Here is a 22,572-nt window from a genome sequence, read left to right as displayed (position 1 = left end):
AGGTTAATATGCAGGCACAATTAATCGAGTTTAGCAATAGGATCTGCTTAATTCTATTTCATTCAGACTTCCCTATTTCAAAATCATACTGGATTCTTTGAATAAGGCATAGTCATTATTTGCTGTGAAAGGTTTAAGGACTGGTGCCAGAAGTGACAACAGAACACTGATTTAAGAGGAGTTGTGTTCTGCAGCAGCTGTTGTGCCATCAGTCATGCAAGAAGGTAAGAAAGGAGCTTGAAGTAAGAGACCTAGAAGCAAATGGACCATCTGTAAAATTCCATGAGCTGGGCCACTCTTGTATTCCACTGGGTCTTTGTCAAAGGGTGTGTTTTGTGATGTGACACAGTTCAGTAACTTTTCTGGGTGTATTTGTCAGCCAGGCACCCCATCATTTTCTTAATTTCAGGCCTCCCCTCCCTTGGCTTGCACTTCTGTGGAAAGACTGGCTAGTAGGCTCTTACATGCTTTGTTTTTGCCAGGCTTGTTAAAATATTTTCCACTTAGTACTAATTTATTCTTAACGCAACAGCACAAATTCATAATGCCTTTTTTTTTCCTTCAATCTTTAAAATGCTGTCTAATACACCACAAACTACTACTACATTTTTTGTCTCAGGTGAATAAAATTTGAGCCTTTTTATTAACTTTACAGGGAAACTGGAGCTAACCAGCAGTTAGATATATCAGCACATTTGTCTAGGACATGGTAGAACTACTTTTGAGGGTTGGTGTTGTTTTGGCGGTTTGGTTTTGGTTTTGGTTTTGGTTTTTTAAAAGCAAGTTATTTCTTTATGTAAGGGATTGTACCAGAAATTTAACTAAGTAGTTTTGTGAAATAGGCTTGAAATGAAATGTACCACCTGTGAATCAAAACTAGGGTTAATGTTTAACAGGAATAATTCGTTTGTTGCCATATTTCTCAAGTTCTCTTCCTTCTATACTCCTTCTGGCCCCTGAAGGCTTCCCCTTGTGCTCATGCGGGATATGGGAAGGAGTGAGACTATTGCTTCCATCAGAAAAATCTTAATTCTGGTTGTGAAGGAATAGAGGAACATGAATGAGAGTGTCAAGAGAAATTAGAGGAAAAATAGTTTAACATTCTTCTTGCCATATTCCATGCTGTGATAGTAAAGTGACTTCCTTTGCTTGGTTGTGTTAACTATTTACTTTGCAGCTACCATGGAACCAGTACATTAAACCTAGTTTACATGCTGCCCTGGAAAAGTCAGAGGCATTTCTCTCTTTTTCTCTAATTTAGCTTTTAAAGGCTAAACTTTGGGCTTCCTGTATCTATCTTTTTACAAAAATGTCTGCTGCTGCTTCATATTGTCCCTACAATGTCCTGTGCAAAGCAGAGGAGAACTTGGTTTCTTTTGTCCCAATTCTAGGCATGGTTTTTCTTGTTCAGCTTGCTCAGCCAACTTAGCTGCTTCATATGAGTGTAAACAATCTGACCTTTAAAAAAAACCCAAAACATAATGAATGTCTGTATTTGCTTTTTGTGGTGTTTGGTGGGAATTTTTTGTGTTTATTTTGTTTGTTTGGTTGATTGGTTGGGTTTTGTTTGCTTGGTTGGTTTTGAGGGTGTTTGGGTTTTGTTTGTGTTTATTTTTTCATTATTACATTTCACCAATAAGAAATGTTAGCTTTTGAAGTATTTCTGAGATGCTTCTGAGGTATGGTTTTGTTAGTTGTTGTTTCTGGGTCTCTTATGGGTGAATTTTCTCCCACAAGTTTCATAGAGATAAATTGATTTAACTTCTCTGTAGAAAGAAATCCTCCTTCCGCTGATGACAGTAACAGCACTCTGACTTAGTAAAAGCTGAACTGGGTCCTAATAAGGGAGTGTCTGCGGAGATTCCATCTTTTGTGGCACTGAAAAGCATTATGCCCCAAACCAGAAAACAGTATAGTGGTTGTAACTGTAGTAGCATCTGTGTAACTATTTAGAATCCGGAAAACAGCGTGTTCTCTTCAGGAAATGAAATAAGAAGGTTATACATCTACATGATCAGTTCTTGCATGAAGCTTAGGAGATTGTGGAAAAAGCATGGACAGCATGCTGGACAAACAAAAGTAACTCTCTTCTAGTGTATCTTAAAAAGAAAGTTATCTTTTATTGAACTGAATGAATACTAAATCTCAGTGCTATATTGATGCTGATCATAAATATTAAAGATCTCTTCTAAATACCAGCATGTGCTAAATATTGTACAAATTGCTCTGTGGAAGGAATTAATGCTCTTATGACGTTCAAGGCTGAGACCTTACCATCCTGTGTTTCATATCAATAATCTTTGTCATTTTATAATCTGAGATCACCAGTTGTGTGTACTGTGTGACTGATTCAACACTATGGACTTCCAGCAAGAAGGAAAGGAAAGAAGTGATCTTGACTTAAATACCATAGGAATTAAATGTTATGTGAAACAGCTGGAAGAGTATAATTATGCACTGGTTTATTGAAATATGGTTCATTTTTTTATTAGTAGAAAAAATGAAAGAACTAAGATATTATAGGTGAATCTTTATTATTTTCCTGCTGTGTCTTATATTAGAATGATTTTTAAAAATCCAGAATAGGAGGGAAAATATTTGTAAATACACTTTGTGATGTAATGGGCCTTGTTTATAATGTATATCATCATGAATTTGGGAAGCTGTACTACAAGTACAGTGTGAGATTCTAATCTTAGCTTTGCTGCATTTTCCTTTGCTCATGTTAACTGCAACAAACTAAATCCAAAACATCACATAGACTTGACATCTGAATACAAAAATAAATATTAGTCATCATGGAGTTGAGCTGCTGCAGAAATTATTTTAATCAGGTGGCACAAAATGTTGGTAAGAAAAGGAGTGGGCTTAGGACAATAGATAAAGAAAACCTCAGAGAGATTCTAAGTTAAATAAAACTTCTTTCTTCCAGCTCAGGCTGAGAAAAAATATGGACCTGAGGAATTTAAATCAACGCCTAAACCCGAATTGGTGCGAACTCAAAACAATCTGGGTAACTAACTTCGCAGCTTTTTACCTTCTTTGTACATTAAATGCTTTTTTTGCCTCCACCAGAACTTTTCTTCTACTTGCTGCATCTCTTTTGTATTGACTCCAAAGGAAATCCTAATTAAAAATTTCTGCTTCCCTTTGTGTTTTCAGTGACTCACAAATGAAATGTAAAGCAGGATGCATCTAGCTCTGGCTGAACTGGGGCTGTTATACATATGATTATTGCTAGCAGATTTGACTGGGTGATTCAATTTTCTTTTTCAAAGTAATGTTTTCTGTGTATGTGATCTGCATGATTGACATCACATAAAATTTCCATCAGTAAAATTAACCTCAGTGATAGAATTGAAATCATTACCTCTCTGATTTTCTTCTGATGACAGGTTCATTTAGGTAGCATTAAGAGTGATGCAAAAGGAAAATTTTATATTGCATGTGACATGGTATAATTCTATTTGTCCTGGACGAAAAAAGAGCTCCACTGATTTTTTCATAGAGATATCTCAGAATGAGACATTTGTGATCTAAGTAGTAGTACTTTTAGTTTTGTGGTTTGGAGCAGCATCTACTTCTTGCCTTCAGAATTCTAAATTCTCCAGTATTGATTTTGTTGCCTGTGTTTTAATCCCCAAACCATGGACAATTACGAACACAAATCTAAACTTAGGGTTGTATTTATACATTTTTTTAACATTGATTAGATTTTTCTAAAGCGCAGATGTCATACATACAGGATGATGTATGATAAAGGAAAAGATCATCAACATTTGCAGGTCTGAAGTACAGATCTTCCAGCAAAGAGGACTGCCAATGCTTCTGAATAAACATATTTTTACCTAATCCTATTCATTCATGTCATACACTTTCTTTTGTCTTTTTTCATATACAGTTGCAAGCAGATTTCCAAAATTTACTGAAGCTAAAACATCAATCTAATTTTCATTCCAAATTTTAACCAGGTTTTGTTTTTGTTTTTTTTTTAAAGCATAATCAACCTTTGTGTTTTTTGCCGTGCTTTTAAAGCTGAAAATATGAAATTTAGCCAAGATAGGTCACTGCTTAATTTCAAACTAGGTGGTCATGGTTACTGATGGATGTTCATTATCAAATTCTTGTGACTGATGGATCTTTGTATTATGATTAGGGAAAAGGTGATTTTGTTCATATTCCACACACCTTTATAAACGACAAAGTTATGTGGTTTTTTCCTAGGTTGGAACTACTTTTTTTTTCTTTTTTATTAAATATTATTGGTTTCAGGAGTGGTTTATCAGCCAAAATATAGAACCATAATGTGCCTTTTCATTTTCTTGACAAAGTAAAGCCTTGATTATTTCTTTTGTCATAGCTTCTAATGAAATACAGCCACTTCCTTCCGGATCCAGAATCTCTGATGCTCCAAAAAGTCTATTGACAGAATTTGGTAATTACTTTCTTTGTAAATTTGAGTAAACTTCAGTGGAAAATTATCTAATTTTTTTTTTCTGTGCCTGGTAGGTTTTAATGTGCTTCAGCTCCAATAGTATCATTCTGTATGTAAAATATGGTAGCTATTAGCTTTTTCTTCACAAAACTTGCAAATTTCTTCTTTCATTCTGAGTCTGGTTTTGCTTTATTGTCATGACAGGATGCTCCAGATTAATGCTTCATTTAAAAAAACAAACAAACAAACAAACAACAAAAACTCACTACAATATATGGATTAGCTTTTATCTATAGAGTGATGATGGCAATTTATACCTAGCTAAAATCTGTACTCTTAGTTTTGTAACTTTCTTGGAAATACCCCATAAGCTCCTGAGACTGCCTGTATTTCACAGTTGGAGTGCTGTTCCAGCCAACGTAAATTCTGTGGGTTTCATGTAGTTTGCCAAATACTTGTATATTTGGTTAAAATAGTACTATAATTTGTAGATGTTGTTGTGGTTTAAATATTCGTAAGTGTTTGCTTTTTTTTTTTGATTCATTAGCTGTTTGGTGATAAACTTCAGGAAACTTTGGAAAGGCCTGATATTTGAGAAAATATGGAACTGCTCACATTTTCAAAATAGTTTTGCCCATGTAAGGATCAAAATGTTATGGTCAAAATCTTCTTATGGGCAAAGAGGATGTATAGACATGTATTTACATATATGTACATATATGTCTATAAAGTCAATAATTTATTGCTAGTGTAATGGGGAATGACCTGTTGGAGAGCAGTGTAGGAGAAAGGGACCTGGGGGTCCTGGTGGACAGCAGGATGACCATGAGCCAGCACTGTGCCCTTGTGGCCAGGAAGGCCAATGGCATCCTGGGGTGTATTAGAAGAGGGGTGGTTAATAGGTCAAGAGAGGTTCTCCTTCCCCTCTCCTCTGCCCTGGTGAGACCACATCTGGCATACTGTGTCCAGTTCTGGGCCCCTCAGTGCAAGAAGGACAGGGAACTGCTGGAGAGAGTCCAGCGCAGGGCCACGAAGATGATGAAGGGAGAGGAGCATCTCCCTTATGAGGAAAGGCTGAGGGAGCTGGGTCTCTTTAGCTTGGAGAAGAGGAGACTGAGGGGTGACCTCATTAATGTTTATAAATACATAAAGGGTGAGTATCATGAGGATGGAGCCAGGCTCTTCTCAGTGACAACCAATAAGACAAGGGGCAATGGGTGCAAACTGGAACATAGGAGGTTCCACTTAAATATGAGAAGAAACTTCTTCACGGTGAGAGCGACAGAACACTGGAACAGGCTGCCCAGAGAGGGCTGGACACCTTCCTGTGTAACCTCATCTAGGTGTTCCTGCTCCAGCAGGGGGATTGTACTACATGATCTTCCAATCCCTATTATTCTGTGATTTTGTGATTCTGTGTGTGAAATTTTAACAGTCTATTGACTGAAGAATAATTTTACAATGAAACAAATAATATTAATGCAGGTAGAGTACTTACATACAGAAAAAAAAGCCTTAATAATAGCAGTAGTATAATTAAAATAGTAACATACAAATTTATGTTTCTGTTCTTCTTGGTGTTTTGCACACCCACCCACTACACCTCTGGGTCCTAAGCTTGGTGATTTCATGTTTGTGTTGGTGATCAGTGGGGAAGTTTCAGCAAGTTATGAGCAGCTGCAGTCCTGTCCTGGGAGGAATGTGATGTTCACATTGATCATTTCTTCCTCCTCTCTCTCTCTCTCTCTCTCTCTCTGCCTCTCTCTCTCTGTCTTTCTCTGCCTCTCTTCCGCTGAGACATCTTACATTTGAATTTACCAAATATGGTGCCATTTGTCTATGTTAGATACTATTTCTGTGTTCATGTTACCCCTCAAGCAAATTTTGTCCAGCCCCAGATGTGCAGTTATTACAACTGATGGAAACTGAGCTGTTTATGGCATGGGGTTTCCAGTGCCAAGTCTGGTCCCCATCTGTCATCATCCCATGCCTCTACTCCTCTATGCCATATTCTGTGTCTCCTCTTCTCAAGACCTCTGCTTTCATAACAGGCCTGTATTTCTCTTCACTGTGTCATTCTGTTAGTCATAAATATCATTCTACCAAAACAACTGCTTGTTGCTGTTATCTGTATCAACAGCTATTACACTAGTTAACTGGAGTGACCTCGAATCAGTATGGATTTATATTTCAGTAAGCATTAGTCAAGAAGTTATCATACAATAGTACTGATTTATTTAGATGGCATACTTTTACATAATGCAGTTTGCCAAATTTTAAGATCATTTCCAGAAACAGCTTTTAATTCTTGAAATGCATATTTGAACTCAATTTTCAAGAACACGAAAATTATCTTCACAATTTGTTCTTAATTTGCTATAATTTTTGACAACTCTTTTCCGGATATATTTGAGGGCATGGGGACAGGTATTTGTTTTCACTGTAATGAAAGAAGTTTACTTCAATCCAGTTAGAGGCAGCATTGGAGAGAGACAGACACTTGGTGATTTAAGAACCTATTTGCTAGAAATGTATCTGAAAACCTCAAAATTATTAGGCAAGGGAAGTACTTTTGCTTTCTGCTGGGGAATAATAACCTAATCCTGTGTTTTTCTCAGTGGTAAAGTTAAAATAATAACAACAGTTGAGGCAAAATACATGCTTTGTTCAAGTATTTATTCTGGGTTTGTTCTGATGTCCTCCATTCCTAGCAAAGAGTTGCACTTATCAACAGTGAGATTTCATTATGAAAGGCTGGGTCCAGCCATCAGGTCAGCTGGAGCATCTGTGCTCCCCACGAAGTCAATGCTGAAGTCAAAGATGTTCTGTGAGAGCCAGTGGGGGGGTCCTACAGAGGAGATTTCTCTGCACTGTGCCTCTGCATGCCTTCATCACCTGCTGTCATAAAATCAGCAAAGAAAGCAAAATTTTGTTTCTGAAGTTTAAGTGTGTGTGACCTGTATGCTGCCCTAGTTCCCCTGAAGACTTTTTTTCCTTTATTTTTCTATCTGCTTTGTACCAGTGGGAGACATTGCCTGTGTTTTATAAACTTTCTGTGTGGTCAGTATATTTTGAATTCCAATCTTTCTGAAAGGATAGCTTTGTTAACATGCCTTCAATGATCTGATGCCTTTGGAAGATCTCTTGTAGTTCTTACTGTATGTAAATGGATCAATGGAAACTTTTGCCAAAAGCTGTGAATCATATGGCTTTTGTTGATATTATTTTCTTCTTGATAGGGATAGAATAGGATAGGATAGGATGGGATAGAATAGGATAGGATAGGATAGGATAGAATAGAATAGGATAGGATAGGTAGGATAGGATAGGTAGGGTAGGATAGGTAGAATAGGACAGGTAGAACAGAACAGAATAGAATACACCTGCAAATATTATCTGGTCCAACCGCTGAGTCCAGTTTTATCAGGACAGTAACCTGGGATCATATTTGTTAATGTGATAAACTGGATTGAAAGTAAATGGGAAAGTAGATCCAATATATGAAATAAAAGTCTGCTCACTTTTTGGCTTATATTCACATTGCCTACATTAAAAACAAACTCTACTCCTAGCTACACCTAGTTGTTTGAATGTTTTTCTCAATCTTGAGCATTCAGAGAAGTTTAATTTTAAACTTCTGGTATAACTGCTTTTCAAAAAACCTCATCTTGATAAAGACCAATTAAAAATAGAGATGGAAATTTTCAAATATACTATAACCTCAACGGGCACAAGTGACTGGTACAGATTTGTTTACTGGAAAGAATGGTACTTACTACCCTGTACGCACAGTCAAATAAGATCGGTGTCATAGAAGGAGGACAGCAGTGAAAAACCTTCACATGGTGGAAAATAATTCGTTATGCCCTTTGGGTAAGAATACCTATTTTCACCTTGATTCCCTGTTTTCATTAAACAGACTTCAGGTTATCCATACTTCAAAGTGAAATAACTGTAAGGTCCTTGTAATAATCTTCATTACAGCATAGCAGACAAAATATGCTGTTTACTAACTCTGATTATTTCAGTGACTTCATTGTACTACTCTTTTCCTATTACACCTCCTTTTAAAATAGTTACACATAATGTAATAGTAACCAGTTTACAAAGACCTGGGAGTGCAGTGAATATCAAATATATTGTGTTTGGCTTGTAGCTTTTTCGCCGTGAGGAAAAACCTCTTAAGTAATATGAATTCAACCTGATTAGATAATGTATGCCAGAGTTTGAATGGGTTAAAAATAGAAAGAAGAGACCTTCAATCTAAACAAAAACTTGCTAGTTACAGTTAAAATTAGATTTTGTACCACTTGCAAGGAGAGTGTCTGTCTCGATGTCATAATTTTTTTTTCATCTTTGCTCTTAGCTACTTGGAGTCCAGGCTTGAAATTGATATCTCTACCTTCTGCAGAAACCACAGAGATGGAGATGGGTAATCAGCAGATTATTTCCATGACTTTCTTCCATTATCTTAGCACCACATAGATCTGCAAATGGTGATTTTAAGATCTGTTTTAGAATCTCAACTGTCTACACTCACAGAGAGCTGCTTATTCACCATTCATGTGTTTGTGTAACTAGCTAAAAAACATATTTGTTACTGGCTTAAAAACTGCTTAAAGACAGTGTTGTCATATCTCATTGATAGCTTATTTATTTTCGTATAGCTGTAGCTCTTATCCCAGGAAATTTAATAAGATAAGATTCCTTGCTGATAAGAATTATATCGGGCATGTGGTACTCAAATTTTGAGGCCAGAAGGCTGCATTGCAAGCCATCATGTCCTGTTGTCACGGCACAGTTGTCTCACATCTCATGTCCAGGCCATCTGCCATCTTGCTTAGCTTTGCATTAGCATCATCTGGATCTGCACAGCCTCCACTGAGCTACGCAATGCTAATCCATTAAGTCACAGGCCTCTCAGTGCTCTAAGCTCAGATTCTCTTTTCAGCTTTTGAGGAAACACAGCCTGTTTCTTCAGGATCCAAAACATCTGCTACTCCAGAAGTGCAACCAACCAGATCTGGTAACGATTTCTCATAAGATTAATCCTCTTGACAGTTAGGAATTTTCAGAGGAGACATAGTGCCTCTTATTAAATAGCTTGTTCAGTTTCACATATATCAAGAATAACTGCAGGTATGAAAGGCTGTATCAAATAGCAGGTTTCTTTATGATATTTTATATGAAATATTGAACTAGTAGTTTGGAGGTTTTTCCATATTTGATTACAGCATGTAATTCTTAGCTTTAAAATTAAGTCAGACTTACAGTAAATACTAAATCTAAACAGGCTTGTCCACACCTGAGTTTTTAAGTGGAGTATTTTGATTTGTTGAGGTACTCAGAGTCCTAAGAAATTAATCAAAACTGCAGAAATTCCGACACCTTTTGAAAATGTAGCTCTTCTTTTAGCCTTTCTGTATAAACATAGACATAATTCTACGTGCCTGGATTTCAAAACTGACACTACAAAAACATGTCATTGAAGATTCAGACACTGGTCAGTAGGTCCTTAGAAAATTTCTATGATGTGTTTCTCTTGTTTTATAGATGAGCATGCAAGAGCTAGTTATTTACCTGGGGCCACTAACATTTGTCCAAAGAAGGAAAAAAAAGAGTAGTAAGATGAGAGCCAGTTGGAAAGATTTCTTTTCATTAGCGTGCCAATAGTGCAATGCCTGATGCATATGTTTTTGGAAGAAATTAATTTTTGAAGGAAATGCATTACCGAAGGAGAGATTGAACTGTCAGCCGTTCACATGCCTGACAAAAGACAGCTGATATGTTTCATTTGGTACAGTTCCTGCTGTGTCATCCTTTTACATTCTCCAGTTTCAGCACCAGGATATCCTCCTTCTTGATCCTTGGGATTCTAGACAAAAAATTCCAGGCAGTCCCAGTTTGCTAATTTTTATTCATAATTTGTTCTCCTTTTTTGATGAGTCTTGTATTTCTTCTTTTTAACTCCATAGTTCAATAACTTTTTGTGCAATTCTGCTAACAATTTGGTCGTTAGTTGCATTATGTGTCAATGCATTAATGTATGTTTTTGGAAATTGTTATCAAGTCATACTTAATTGGTTACTGTACATATCAGAGCCTTTCTGTGGAACATAATGTGTTAAATATTACCTAGAAGGCTCTTCAGCTCGTAAAAGAATATGATGCTGTTGCATGATGGATTTTGTCACTTCAAAACAATATAGCATGATTTTTATTTTTGTTTTCCAGCTTCACATGACTTTCTTCATGTTACTTCTACTCCCCAAACTTTTACAGCTTCAGAAATACCAGACACTGGTAAATTATAGTAATATTATTTCAGAAGCATACCCTGTTGGTTCGTTGATTAGTTAGTTGGTGCCAAAAAGTTTATTGCTGCTTCTATGTTGATGATTTCGGACAGTTATTCCATACTGCTTGCATTGGATGTTGTCCTGTGTCTTAGTTTTTGAAATCTTGTAACAGCATTTTCATTCCTGGGATCAGGCAGAGCATGGGTTTAAAGCAAGACTACAACTAGCTTACAGAGCCTGAATAATGCATTATCAATCAAATGGGTGTGTCAAGAAAAGATTTAAATTTTGCAAGGCTTAAGACTGTTACAATCAAGTAAGATATCATACTTTTTAGTCATCAGATTGTGTTTTTTCTCTCTTTCTGGCTGTTTTACAATGTCCATGCACATTTTGCTGTGATTTTTCCTATGTATTGTCTTAAAATACGAAAGTAAACACATCTCACGATAGACCTTTCTAACTAAGCTGTACTTTAGGTTACAGCTTTGGAGATACGTTGTTGTTTTTCCCGTAGCCTTTAATATGTGAGGATGCTTAAATTTTTTAACCATGGCTTGAACGTGATCAAGTATGTACATAAGCAGTGAGGGCAATAGCTGGGACCAATCTGACTGAAAAAAGTTGGCCACAATTGAGAAACTGCATAGAGCTAAGTAACTTAGTGAAGTGATACTGAGAGACTTTAATCTCCTGAAATCATGATTTTTCCTAAATTCTCTGAGGAATTCTTAACTTCATGGAAAGACATGGTATAAGTTGTTGACCTGTTTTGTTAGGTGCTATTTAAGGCAAGTGCACATGAAACTGTATAAACATGGTTTTTCAGACTCCTTCTGAACATTTGCATACATGGGAAAACTAGAAAAACATATTTAGTTAAGTAGTTAAGGAGGGTGTTTACTTAGTAAAAGAAGGTTCATTTTGTAAATAAATAAATAATGAAAATAATACTCTGGAGGGCAGTGGAAGGTTAGATTTCATCTGCCAAATTATCCTTCTTAATTTTTTTACATGAATTTATTTCTCAGGTGTATTTACAATTTTTTTTTCTGCAGCTAGCGATACTACTGAGTTGGAAATATCCGTGCCCATAATTACTACAGAACTTCAATTGTCAGGAACGGCACTGGGTAAAATTGATAAGATGATTTAGTTGTAAAGATTTTATCTTCATTTTTAAACTTGCTGCTATTTTTGGAAGCTTTGCACTGCTTTAGTTATCACCATCCCAGTCATTCATACCACTCATTGCTGCCATTAACTAGGTTCTCATCTGCACTCATCATTCATCTTTGTAGAATGAGGTCTGGCGGGTTATAGAGGTAGGTTCACTTTAGGTGGATGGGTTTGGTTTTCTCACTATTGAGGTTCCCATCTGTGGACCTGCCTTTCTCAGTTGTGTTTTTTTCCTGCACTGGGAGAACATAACCGTGAGAGGGAATCAAGCACTTGATGTATATTTCTGTGTAATGTTTCTGTGAAAAGTTTGCTTTGACTAGCTTTATATTGGCTGGCCCATTGACTTTTCCAGATCAAAAGGTGTTTTCTTACTATTTGCAATTCTTAATGTGCTAAGATTCTTAAGTAGTAATAAGAATTCTCATTAGTATGAATAATTAGGTCACATGGCTTCCGCACTGACTTCCACATCAGCCTAACAGTTCATGAGACACGGTAATGCCTAGCTGACTTGCAAGCAAATTTCCCTGTGTTTTCATTTTAACGACACAATATTTGTCTACTGAGTCTTATACTATCCATAGTAGCTCTGAGGCAATTAAGCCTTTTAACACAAGATTATCTTTTCAGATTTAGGTGAAAGGAAGCCTCTTTCTTCAAGATCCACAACATCTGGCATGCCAGAAATGCCACCAATCTCAGCTGGTAATATCTCTCTTCATTGTAGTTCTCCTGACATCTAGACAGTCTCTCAAAAGACACAGAAATGCTTTGCTAAATGGAGGTTTTATTCTGACTTGCTCTGTATAAAAGTGTGACTGGAGAGAGAGAGACCAGTTGTATCTTCTGCAATGTTTGAGAAATCTGGAGTGAAATGTTGGAATGATAAGATTAATTTTTCTTGTGTTTGAAAACGATTAGATAGATTGTTCTTTGGGGTTGTCATCCAATTTTTTGTGAAGGATTATTGTGTGTATATATAGAGAGAGAGGCCTGTTATTAAGAACAGTTAAATAGCTGCTAACATGTCGAATTTGGTCCTCCTGTAGATTGGATGCAAAAGCTGCTCTACAGCTGGAAAAGTTTAAGCTGTTGTTCTTAAGGATACCCGATAAGTTTTTAACCATAAGAGAACACCAGTTACTGATTTGGTTAGTGACTCACTGAATGTTGCTAGAAAAGTTTCATGTAGAAGAGACCTGAAAAGAAGGGTTACAATTTCCAAAAGTTGAGAATATTGAAAAATCCCAGAGAAATCACTAGGCACCATTTCCTTATTAACTGTAGCAACTTCATCTTTGTGCATGTTTGAAAACTGACATCAAGAGTCTTCTCTCTTGCACCTGAAGTTAAGCCCATGTTGTAGCAAAGATGTACGGTGCAAATGAGTACACATAAACTGGTTTGTGAGTTAGGCTGCACATTTTATCTCTGCAAAATCAAGATAAGAGAGTATGAGAAAGTCACTTTAGTGAAGTTACTTGTTCTTCAGTGGATAATGAGATAATGGACTGTACAAGTGTAAGTGGTTGAAAGATGTGCTAGAATTCGGCAGAAAAATTGCCTTTGGTCACTTGAGTGCAGGCATTTCTCTACAGTCACCGTGTTTGATTACTGCCAGGGACTAAGATTTCTGACTCGCAGAATGAATGTTTTGGGAGATTCTGAAGAGAGGGAAGATCAGATCTTGAATTCTGATTGCAAAGGTGGGTCTCAGATCCTGTGTTCACTCTGCAATGACTGTTTTGGGGGCATCTTTCAAGGAAATGTAGGGAGTGCTTTGGTGAAGTAGTCATTTAGCCATTTTTCTGTGGATGGAGAGCGATTCAGCTACACAGTTTCTAAGAATATTGTGTTAGTTGCAACCACGGCAAGATGGTTGCCTGCTGATTTGATCACTGTCACAAGATACTGCCAGGAAAAGGCGTGTGTTGCCCTGCTCGTACTGCCATGTCAAGGCTGTGTGGATATCTCAAGATCATTTCCATGTCTGATTGTAGCAAGCCAGAAACCAGACCTGGAATCCACCTCATCGGCTTCACCAGAAACCACGAGGACTGTGATGGGTAAATAGCCAGTGATCATGTTCCTATGTTGATTACTTTGGCGGTGCTTTTCTCAGTAGTGATGGTGTTTTGTTGTCCTGGAAAGTAGATCCACAATGTGGTTGGTCCCTCATGGCTCCCTATTAGAAATTACTCCATTTGTAATGTTTCTGCTTCCTTTTTTGGGGTTCCACAACTAGGTTTACTCTGTTGCCTTGGGCTACTTGTGCCAGTTGAAAAGTGGCATCATCGTATTAGGGAGACTGACGCTGTGACATAGCAGTGTGCCCCAGGCAGGGGCACGTCTCCTTGCTTGTAGCTCTGTCTTGATAGCACCCATGCAACAGCAGCCTGTCTGAGGACCTGAAGGTGGTTTTTGTGTTTGATCTTAGCTACTCGAAGACCAAGGCTGAAGTCTACCACTCCTTCCTCCCTGCCAACCCAGCAAACCGTGATGGGTAACTAGAAAAAAATCATCTTTATCCATTTCCTCCTTTCACTCCCCATCACGCGTCTCACCACAAACCATCTGGCATCCTCATCATCTTCCATGCAGAGCATGAAGACTTGCTGGTGCAGCTTGGCTTGCAGAAGCACTCAGCACACTTGTTCTGCTATTCTGTTGTTTGTTCCCACGCTTTTTCCATTGCAGAGAAGCATTTTCTACAGGGAATGAGTGACAGCTTGCGTAGAGAACGTATTATCACACCTTCCCTTCAGCTGCCATTCCCTGCTTCTTTGTGTCTTGGTAGTAGATCTTCCTTTCTCTGACACATTAAAATACAACAGCTTTCTTAAGATTCAAATTCCGTCTGGGCTGGCACAAAAGGACAGGGCTGCAGTTCAGCTGCCCACCAGGGTTTCCTGGTCCAAGGGTGCAGCTGTTGGTTGCTTCACCGCTGACTTTCAAGGCATCTGGTTGTCATTTGCCTACACTTTTCCATTGGCATTACTTGGCATTAGGAATGCTCTGCTACTGCTTTTGATGTCACTTTACAGTTTTAAGCACAATTCAGCTTTTGGGAAATCACAGCATATTTCTCCATGGTTTAAAAACATGGGTGGCCTTTGGTGCCTGGCCATGCTGCCGACCTAATCTGGTAACGGTATTTCTTGCAAATCTGGCAACAATGCAAGATGGGAATTGTCCCAGCAGATGTTGTTGTGCTTTTTGCTGAACTGCTGTTTCTCTTGGGCCTACGCTGGGGTGAAGTATAAATGCAGAAATAAAACGACCATATGTGAGAAGCTGTGTTTACTTTAAGGCACAGGATGTGGTACTTAACAACCATGGGTGGAGATGCTCATGGTCACAACTTCTTTCAAGTGGGCAGATGTATGAGACCAGTCCTGTGGCCTGGCAGTAATTTTTGTCCCATGAGGTAATAAAAGCAATACACAAGCAGGCTGGTATGCCCACAAACCTGAAGTTGAATGCAAGTTAAAAGTGTAATGAACCATATTAAGTGCCTTGCAGTGTTATTGTGCCACTTTTGTCTGTAGCAGTCTTGCTTTCATATCAGCTGAGATACGTCATGCACTTCAGGGTCTCTTTCAGGGAACTTACATTTCTTGCCTTGTATTACTTAAAGGACTTTTCTTAGCTTTCTTGTTTCTACAGTGGGGGAATCAGATAGTTTTAATTAAAACAAAGCATTGAAGTTTTAAGGTTATTTCTTTATCTTTTAATGTCTAGTGATATTTTCTGGATCACTTTTTACCTTCTTTTATTTTTGCCAATTCTTCTAATTGGATTTGTTTCAGTATCACAATCTTGTAAATTTTCTTTCTCTTTGCTTCCCTTTGCCCAGTGTTCTTGCACTTTTTCAGTCTTATATTGCTACCTACCTCATGGACATTTTTTTCCATTCTACTTGTGACATTCCATTTCATTTTTTGCATCATATTTACGTGTTTTTACACATCTTTGCATATTAACATTCCTTTTTTACATTTTTCTTATTTTCCAGAATATATTTTTATGTTTCTTCAGTTCCCTATTACTTGGACACTAAAGCATCAAGTCCATTGATCCAGATGATGCTGTAGTGTGATGGTTCATGTATCTTTTAAATAATAAGCCACTATTTTTTTTCCAGCCTCACATGACTTTCTTCATGTTACTTCCACTCCCCAAACATCTACATCTGCAAAAATATCAGAGCGAGAGACTGGTAAATGGCATTTGTTTTATTTCCAATCCTTGTGATATTTGGGTAGTGCTATTCCAATTTTTACTATTTGTCCTGGCTTTGAAATGTTTTGTCTTTAGCTAGTAGGTGCTTTTCAAAGAGATTTGTTGGTTGAACATTTGTTTCCTGTTACAACTTTTTAAAGGTAGTTTCTAATATTCAACAGACTGCTGCAGTACAGATTTTCGGTATTTAAAAGTTATTTTTACAGTTATTTCTGCTAACAATTTATAATTTCTCCCCATGTTTTTATGGAGAACATATTTTTGGGGGATTCGTGTGTGAGGTTGTATTTGACTGTGAGATTTTTCCTGGAATGTGGTAATGAAAAAAAAAAATGGGGTGGTTGTGTTTCTGTTCACACTAGGATGATTCAAGCAAGTGATGCTACAAAGCTGGCTTCTGAGTGAAAAAATAGCTGAAGCTACTTCTTAATCTTCTCTTGATACGTTTACAAGTGGTGTTTAGTATTGTAAGGGCAATGAACATAAACATTTTTGAATGCACTTACAGAAATGCTATACAATATTTGTGTGTCAAAGATGCATGTCTTATGACCTGGTTGAAATATGTTTATTCACAGAATTGTTGAAAACACACACACACACACACACACACACAGATGACACAGAAATGTAGGACTGTAGATGCTCCACATCTACTAAATGGACAGACATAATATTAGGAGTGTCGGGAAGGATTTGGTCCTTAATTTTAAGTACACAGGTTCAAAAGTGCTGGGTTTGATAAACTGTAAAATACTTTGACAATAGTAAGGCTGTGTTTCTCTAGTCACTATATTTAAAGCAGAGTATAAATTTCAAATAATGTAAAACTAGTTCAAGCCTGGGCTTTCCATTCATTTGCACTTTTGTACTGTTATTTTGTTGGTGTGGAATTAGTAGAACAGATGGCTGAATTTTTCCAAAATCAGTTTGGTTGGTTATCTGCTGGTGCAGGGATGAGTAGCTGCCCAAGGCACAAAGCAGTGGTGTATCAGACCTTGAAGTCTTCAGTGCAAAATAGTTTTGTATTTTTTGGTCCTTTCAAGTTACACATTCCATCTTAGTGCTTTCATTTTAATAATTCTAAAACTTACTAAATGGACAGCTTCTTGCATTTGTTGCTGTATTGGTTAAGTGCAACTTGGTAAACATAGCCACAGAAAAACTGAATTTGTTAGAAATGTACTTGTGAGAAGCAATGTGATCTAAAATCCTAACACATGACAATGACATATTTCTCTATTACAGTAACTATTCAAGCACCTTTCAAACCTGTTTCATCTGACAACATCGAAGTGGAACTGGGTAATCAATCATTAACATTTTTTATCATCTGGAGATTAGCTTTCTACAAGATACATACACTGTTCACGTTTTCCCTAGTCTTATTTGCTAAAGTTTGGTCAATGTTCTTTTAGTTTCTCATCACAGATAAATTTAGAAAAGTCTTAGCTTTTATCTGTTGCAGAATTCACACTGAACACAAACATGATGCAGCTGTGTTAATACTCCATGGGTGGTATTCACAGTTATGCTGCCTCTGTGTGAATACAATATTTCTGTTTCCTTTTAAAGTTGCAAACTCTATTTTGTCCAAGGTCATTTCAGTCAAAGCAAACTATCTTTATTAGATGGAAAACTTCTAGCAGCTAGTCAAGCATGACTTTACTGCTCTCTGTGGCATGTTCTGTCAGAACTACCGCAGCATTCTCTCTTGATGTGAAGAATCAGGCTACTTAGTCTTCTTGTTGCTTGTCCTTTAATCAGTCATGAGTGTTCTTAACATCAAGAGCACCTACTCTTCAGTTTTTCATATACCACTGCACATAGATGATGTTTCTTTCATGCCAGCTGCATAATTTTTCTAAAGATGATCTTAGGGATCTGATAGAGTCTGATTTTTCTGCATTTGTGTTTTCACTAAAATATCGTAAAAACATTAAGATTTTTTAAGCCATTTTATATCAAAGGATTGCCTTTCTCAATAATCCTGTTTATATCAAAGTAACTTTGTGGCGGTTGCAGGGAAAATCTGATCCCTGGGCAAAATATGAATTTGTTGACTGTGTTCAGGAAACTGTATTAATACCACCAGTGTGAAGACTGCCTGCCTCAGTTTCTCAAGACTTTTTATCTTTTGTTAGCTGTTTTGTTAGCTTCCCACAGACCAGCTTTGATCAACATCTCTTACCTGGTAACCAGATGTATAGCAATAGGTAAATAGCATATACTTGCATTATAGTTTCCACTTCCTCATCACTGCCCTGGGCTACAGTAAGACCAAAAGTCATTATCTTTAAACAAAATGTGTCTCTCTGCTTTCTTGTGTAATACTTTCCTATCAACTATTTCTTTTTAATGGCAAGTAGAAAGCATTCTGCTCAGACTGAATAGCTGAGGAATGTACTTGTATCTTACTGTAGGTTTAGTTCTTATTAAAAAATTTCTCCACCTAAGCTCTTCAAAAGGATACAAATTCTATGTCTTGGAAATGTAAGAGATACAAGAATACCACTCTGACTGGACTTAGGTTATATCCATACCATAAGAGACATCAGCTTGGTTGTTCTGTCAGTCATCCCACAGCTGAGTCTCAGGACATTTACTATCTTGATTTTTATTTCCATCATTGTTTCCTTTTACAGACCAGCTTCTGCCAGCCAGGTACTGCAGTATTTTAGTGGCTTTGATGCCACTGCAACTTTTAAAACTCAGATTCTTTTTTCAGCAACTGATGAAACACAGCCTATTTCTTCAAGACCCACAATGTTTCCTATTCCAGAAATGCCATCAACAATATCTGGTAATGACATTTCTTAAAAATGTTATTTTATTAGTGCTAGGAATTCACACAGGAAATGTCTTTATACATTTAGTTGTATTGTTAATTTATATTTCTTTACATTGAGGTTAATATTATTACAGGAAGAAGGAGATACATAGCTGCATTGGGAATAACAACATTGAAACAGTAGGCTTTTAGGATTATCATGACACAGAACAGTGGATTATTACAGTTACAGCTTATTTTTTGGTAATTTGATATTGCACACAAATTATAATTTTTCTGGAAGCTTTAAGGACAGAGATGACTCATATTATCATTGTTTATTTGTACTGTATTTGAACTTGAATATACTCATAAGATTATTACTGATTTACATCCATATTTAGCCCTGCCCTGTTTCAGCTGTCCTGATTTTGCAGAAGTTCCAAATCAGCAAATTCCCTGAAATCAGTATAATTGCCAGTAGCCACCAGTGGATAGTTATTCTAAATAAATAAATAATAGTACTTTTCATAATTCATAATACTCTATTTGTGCAGTGTAATTTCCCTAAAATCTTTTGCTTCATAATTATGATTACAGAAATATTTTTCGTGGATAAGGATGATTTGACAGGTTCAAGCTGAACATAGTTATTTCATTCGTGTTTTTTTTTTTTTACAGTAACTGTTCGAATGCCTTTGCAATCTATTATATTTGACTCAAGTAAAATGGAACTGTAAATTATTATGATGTTTTCCTAAGGTCTAATATAATTTGTCAGACAGGCATCAATAGATTTTTATTTACTGGCTTCTGATTGTGAAAACTTACTCTTAAACCTCTTCTATTTCAGGTTTTAGGAGAAATTCTGAAGCCTCTCAACAATTCATGTGTTACAGAACACATACATGGTGTAGAGAGGTTACTATATGTGATTCTGACAACTTTCCTGTTTCTCCATGAAGGGAATGGTTTCTTTCTTTCTAAAGCTGAAAATTTTATACAACTTCATGGTTTCATTTTTTTTGAAACTGTGAATGTTCATTTGATGGAATTTTTTTCAGCATCTAGCATACTGGATGCCCGTCCCAACCTCAGTTATGCTACGTTTCACTGATTACTGTGCTACTGCTGTAGGTTGATACTATATACTTTTGTTATACAGTGAAGCATTCCCACATCATTTTTTAAGATGCAGGCTAGCTGGATTTAATGTGTATCCCACACTGCATCAGGTATGTTCATAAACTAAATGATAATATTTCTAAATTTGATATTTAGTAGTGAGCTTTTCTGTGCAGACAAAACAATGCTTCCTGTAACTTGAGTTATTCATTTATTCTGTCTTTGCCTAAAGAGGTCACGACAGGATTTTTTCCACACTGAATATATATGTTTTCCAACTTGTGTGCATAAAGTGATATTTTGGGGTTGAATTAAGCCGATTCATCAGTTTTTTACAAATTTCTAATGTGAAGGCATGATGTATCACAATAGCATCAGGCATTTGCAACTTATTATTTAAGAGGCCTATCTGGAACATCCAAACTAAAGTGTGGGGGACAAGGGGTTTGCTGTCAGCCGTTGGTATTGGAGAGACAAAAAAAAAAAAAAAAAACAAACCACAAGACAAAGAACAGAGTAGACTACCATTAATACCAATTAGAAGTGTGTATACAAGAAATCTAAAATAAATAAAAACCTTTTGAACCTGCTAATAAAGGGCCAAAGATCACCTTATCTAAAGACTGATCTTGCTCATTGTTTCAAGATTGTTTTCATTTTTGATCTTAGCTACCCAGGGACCGGGCCTGAAATTCACATCTCGTCCCTCCATGGAAACCAGAGGGAGCGTGATGGGTAAATAGCATGCAATTCCATTAGCTTTTCCATTCCTTGCCATCACTTCCATTGGCTGTGGGTTCATTCAGCCACATTGCTTTGAAGACTACTTGATGCTAGGGGGTTTTTTTCTCTTTTTTTCTTTTTCCCCCTGATGAATTGGCCATTTCTGTGTAATGGAAGCTGAAAAATAATTTACCACACGGACTAAATAACAGTCTGCAAAAAGACCTCTGCTAGCATGTGTTGACCTTATTTTTTTCTGGTAGTTGTAATTTTCTTTCAAAGAACTTTAAAAAAAAAAAAAAAAGCCAGTGAGAAGAATTGTGCCTGCTCCAGAATTGGCCTTACTTTATTTCATGCCAGCTTCAGTGTTTATGTAACACCTAATTTCACAGCTGATCTTTAAAGATGCTGCAATCTTGCTTGATATCACCTCAGTGTTGTCTTGAACTGCCCAACAGCTTCTGTCCAAATACTGTGGCTCTGAAGTTGCTTCTCTTTTTAACTCCAGATTTTCTTTCAGCTTTTGATGAGAAGCAGGACATTTCTTTAGGATCTGAAACACCTGACATCCAAGAAATGCCATCTACTGTACCTGGTAATACTTGAAAACGTGATTTTAAGTAGAAATTTTTACACAGATTTCATTATACTTTTCGTATATGGTTAGTTAAGCTTAATGTGAATCAGAATAAGCCCAGAACGATTATAGTTTGCTCTCTCAAATACCAGACTAACTTAGGAAATTTTGTATGATGCTCTAAACCAGTAAATACGCTCTTCTAATTTTGGTCTACATTCCTAATGTATTTACAAGTATGTATTGCTGTGCTTGATGATAATAGGCTTTGGCATGTCTTACTACAAATAGCAATGTTCTCTTTTTAAGTTGCAATACTGCAGATGGGTAAGAGTGAAAGTTAAAACAAATTTTGTTTAAATCCCTGAATGAAACTGTTCTAATCGTTGAAATGTTGAGTAAGTCCCATAGAAATAATACGATCAATAGCAAAGAATATGTAAGCTTCAAAATAGTGGAGAATGGACCCTTGAGTCCTTTCATTTGAAAATATTTAAAGCAGTTATCTGAGTTAGACATTTTTCTGTCAGTAGGTACACAGCGTAGGTCTAAGGCTAATAGAAATGAAAGCATGCATATCACATATATTACTGTATTGCTTGAGTACAACTTTTTAAACTAAACTGCACAGCATTGTAATGAAAGAAAATATTTGCAACAAATTGATCCTGAACTACTTCTATGGTAGATGTGATGCTTTCAAACACCCTTGAAACCTGTCATACCAGACTCCAGCAAAATTATACTGGCTGGATGATGGTATTTTCTTGACATGTAAATTACTTACACTTATAATAATCTAAAGTATATAATTTTCCTGTTCTTCCTTGCCAACATTTATTCTTTAGGTTTCTTCTACTTCCTTTGTTCAGAAAATAAACTAAAAATTAACAACGCCTTACAAAATGACACTGAACAAATGCAGTTTTATCAATACTCAAGGTCCTTCTTGTTATACTGTCCCTACATGAAGAAATATTTCATTTCCTTCTAATAATGACAATTGCATACAAACCTGTTTCAAGTTATTGCCAGAACTCCCTTGCAGTAAAAAAGTGGACTAAATGGATATTTGACAAAAAACTTTTAGTGGCTGTCCAACTGCCTGTAATTGCAGATTAATGACTAAGTTTGCAGATTCCAGCTAAACACTCTTAAAATGAAGAAATGGACATGAGTTAACTTTTATGCATTTATTCTTCAGAGGTATTAATCAGTA

General features: G+C 36.6%; 1 protein-coding gene across 28 annotated transcripts in view; it reads left to right on the top strand.

The window, feature by feature from the left end:
* Positions 1 to 22,572, top strand: part of ABI3BP (ABI family member 3 binding protein) — a 161,141-nt gene that overhangs the window by 62,071 nt on the left and 76,498 nt on the right. For 22 of the 28 annotated variants that reach the window (XM_065633947.1, XM_065633879.1, XM_065633781.1 and 19 more), the window contains exons 11-24: positions 2,933 to 3,013; positions 4,361 to 4,435; positions 8,802 to 8,867; positions 9,387 to 9,461; positions 10,670 to 10,738; positions 11,793 to 11,867; positions 12,547 to 12,621; positions 13,917 to 13,982; positions 14,354 to 14,419; positions 16,061 to 16,135; positions 17,407 to 17,463; positions 18,887 to 18,961; positions 20,723 to 20,788; positions 21,285 to 21,371. In XM_065633947.1, the coding sequence (XP_065490019.1) occupies positions 2,933 to 3,013; positions 4,361 to 4,435; positions 8,802 to 8,867; positions 9,387 to 9,461; positions 10,670 to 10,738; positions 11,793 to 11,867; positions 12,547 to 12,621; positions 13,917 to 13,982; positions 14,354 to 14,419; positions 16,061 to 16,135; positions 17,407 to 17,463; positions 18,887 to 18,961; positions 20,723 to 20,788; positions 21,285 to 21,371 (1,008 nt within the window). The remainder of the gene's footprint in view (positions 1 to 2,932; positions 3,014 to 4,360; positions 4,436 to 8,801; positions 8,868 to 9,386; positions 9,462 to 10,669; positions 10,739 to 11,792; positions 11,868 to 12,546; positions 12,622 to 13,916; positions 13,983 to 14,353; positions 14,420 to 16,060; positions 16,136 to 17,406; positions 17,464 to 18,886; positions 18,962 to 20,722; positions 20,789 to 21,284; positions 21,372 to 22,572) is intronic. The other 6 variants (XM_065633956.1, XM_065633887.1, XM_065633809.1 and 3 more) reach the window with 3 other exon arrangements.

This window comes from Caloenas nicobarica, chromosome 1, assembly GCF_036013445.1.
Source record: "Caloenas nicobarica isolate bCalNic1 chromosome 1, bCalNic1.hap1, whole genome shotgun sequence".
NCBI lineage: Eukaryota > Metazoa > Chordata > Aves > Columbiformes > Columbidae > Caloenas > Caloenas nicobarica.
Note: the sequence above shows the minus strand (reverse complement) of the source record. Positions and strands in the feature narration are given on the sequence as shown.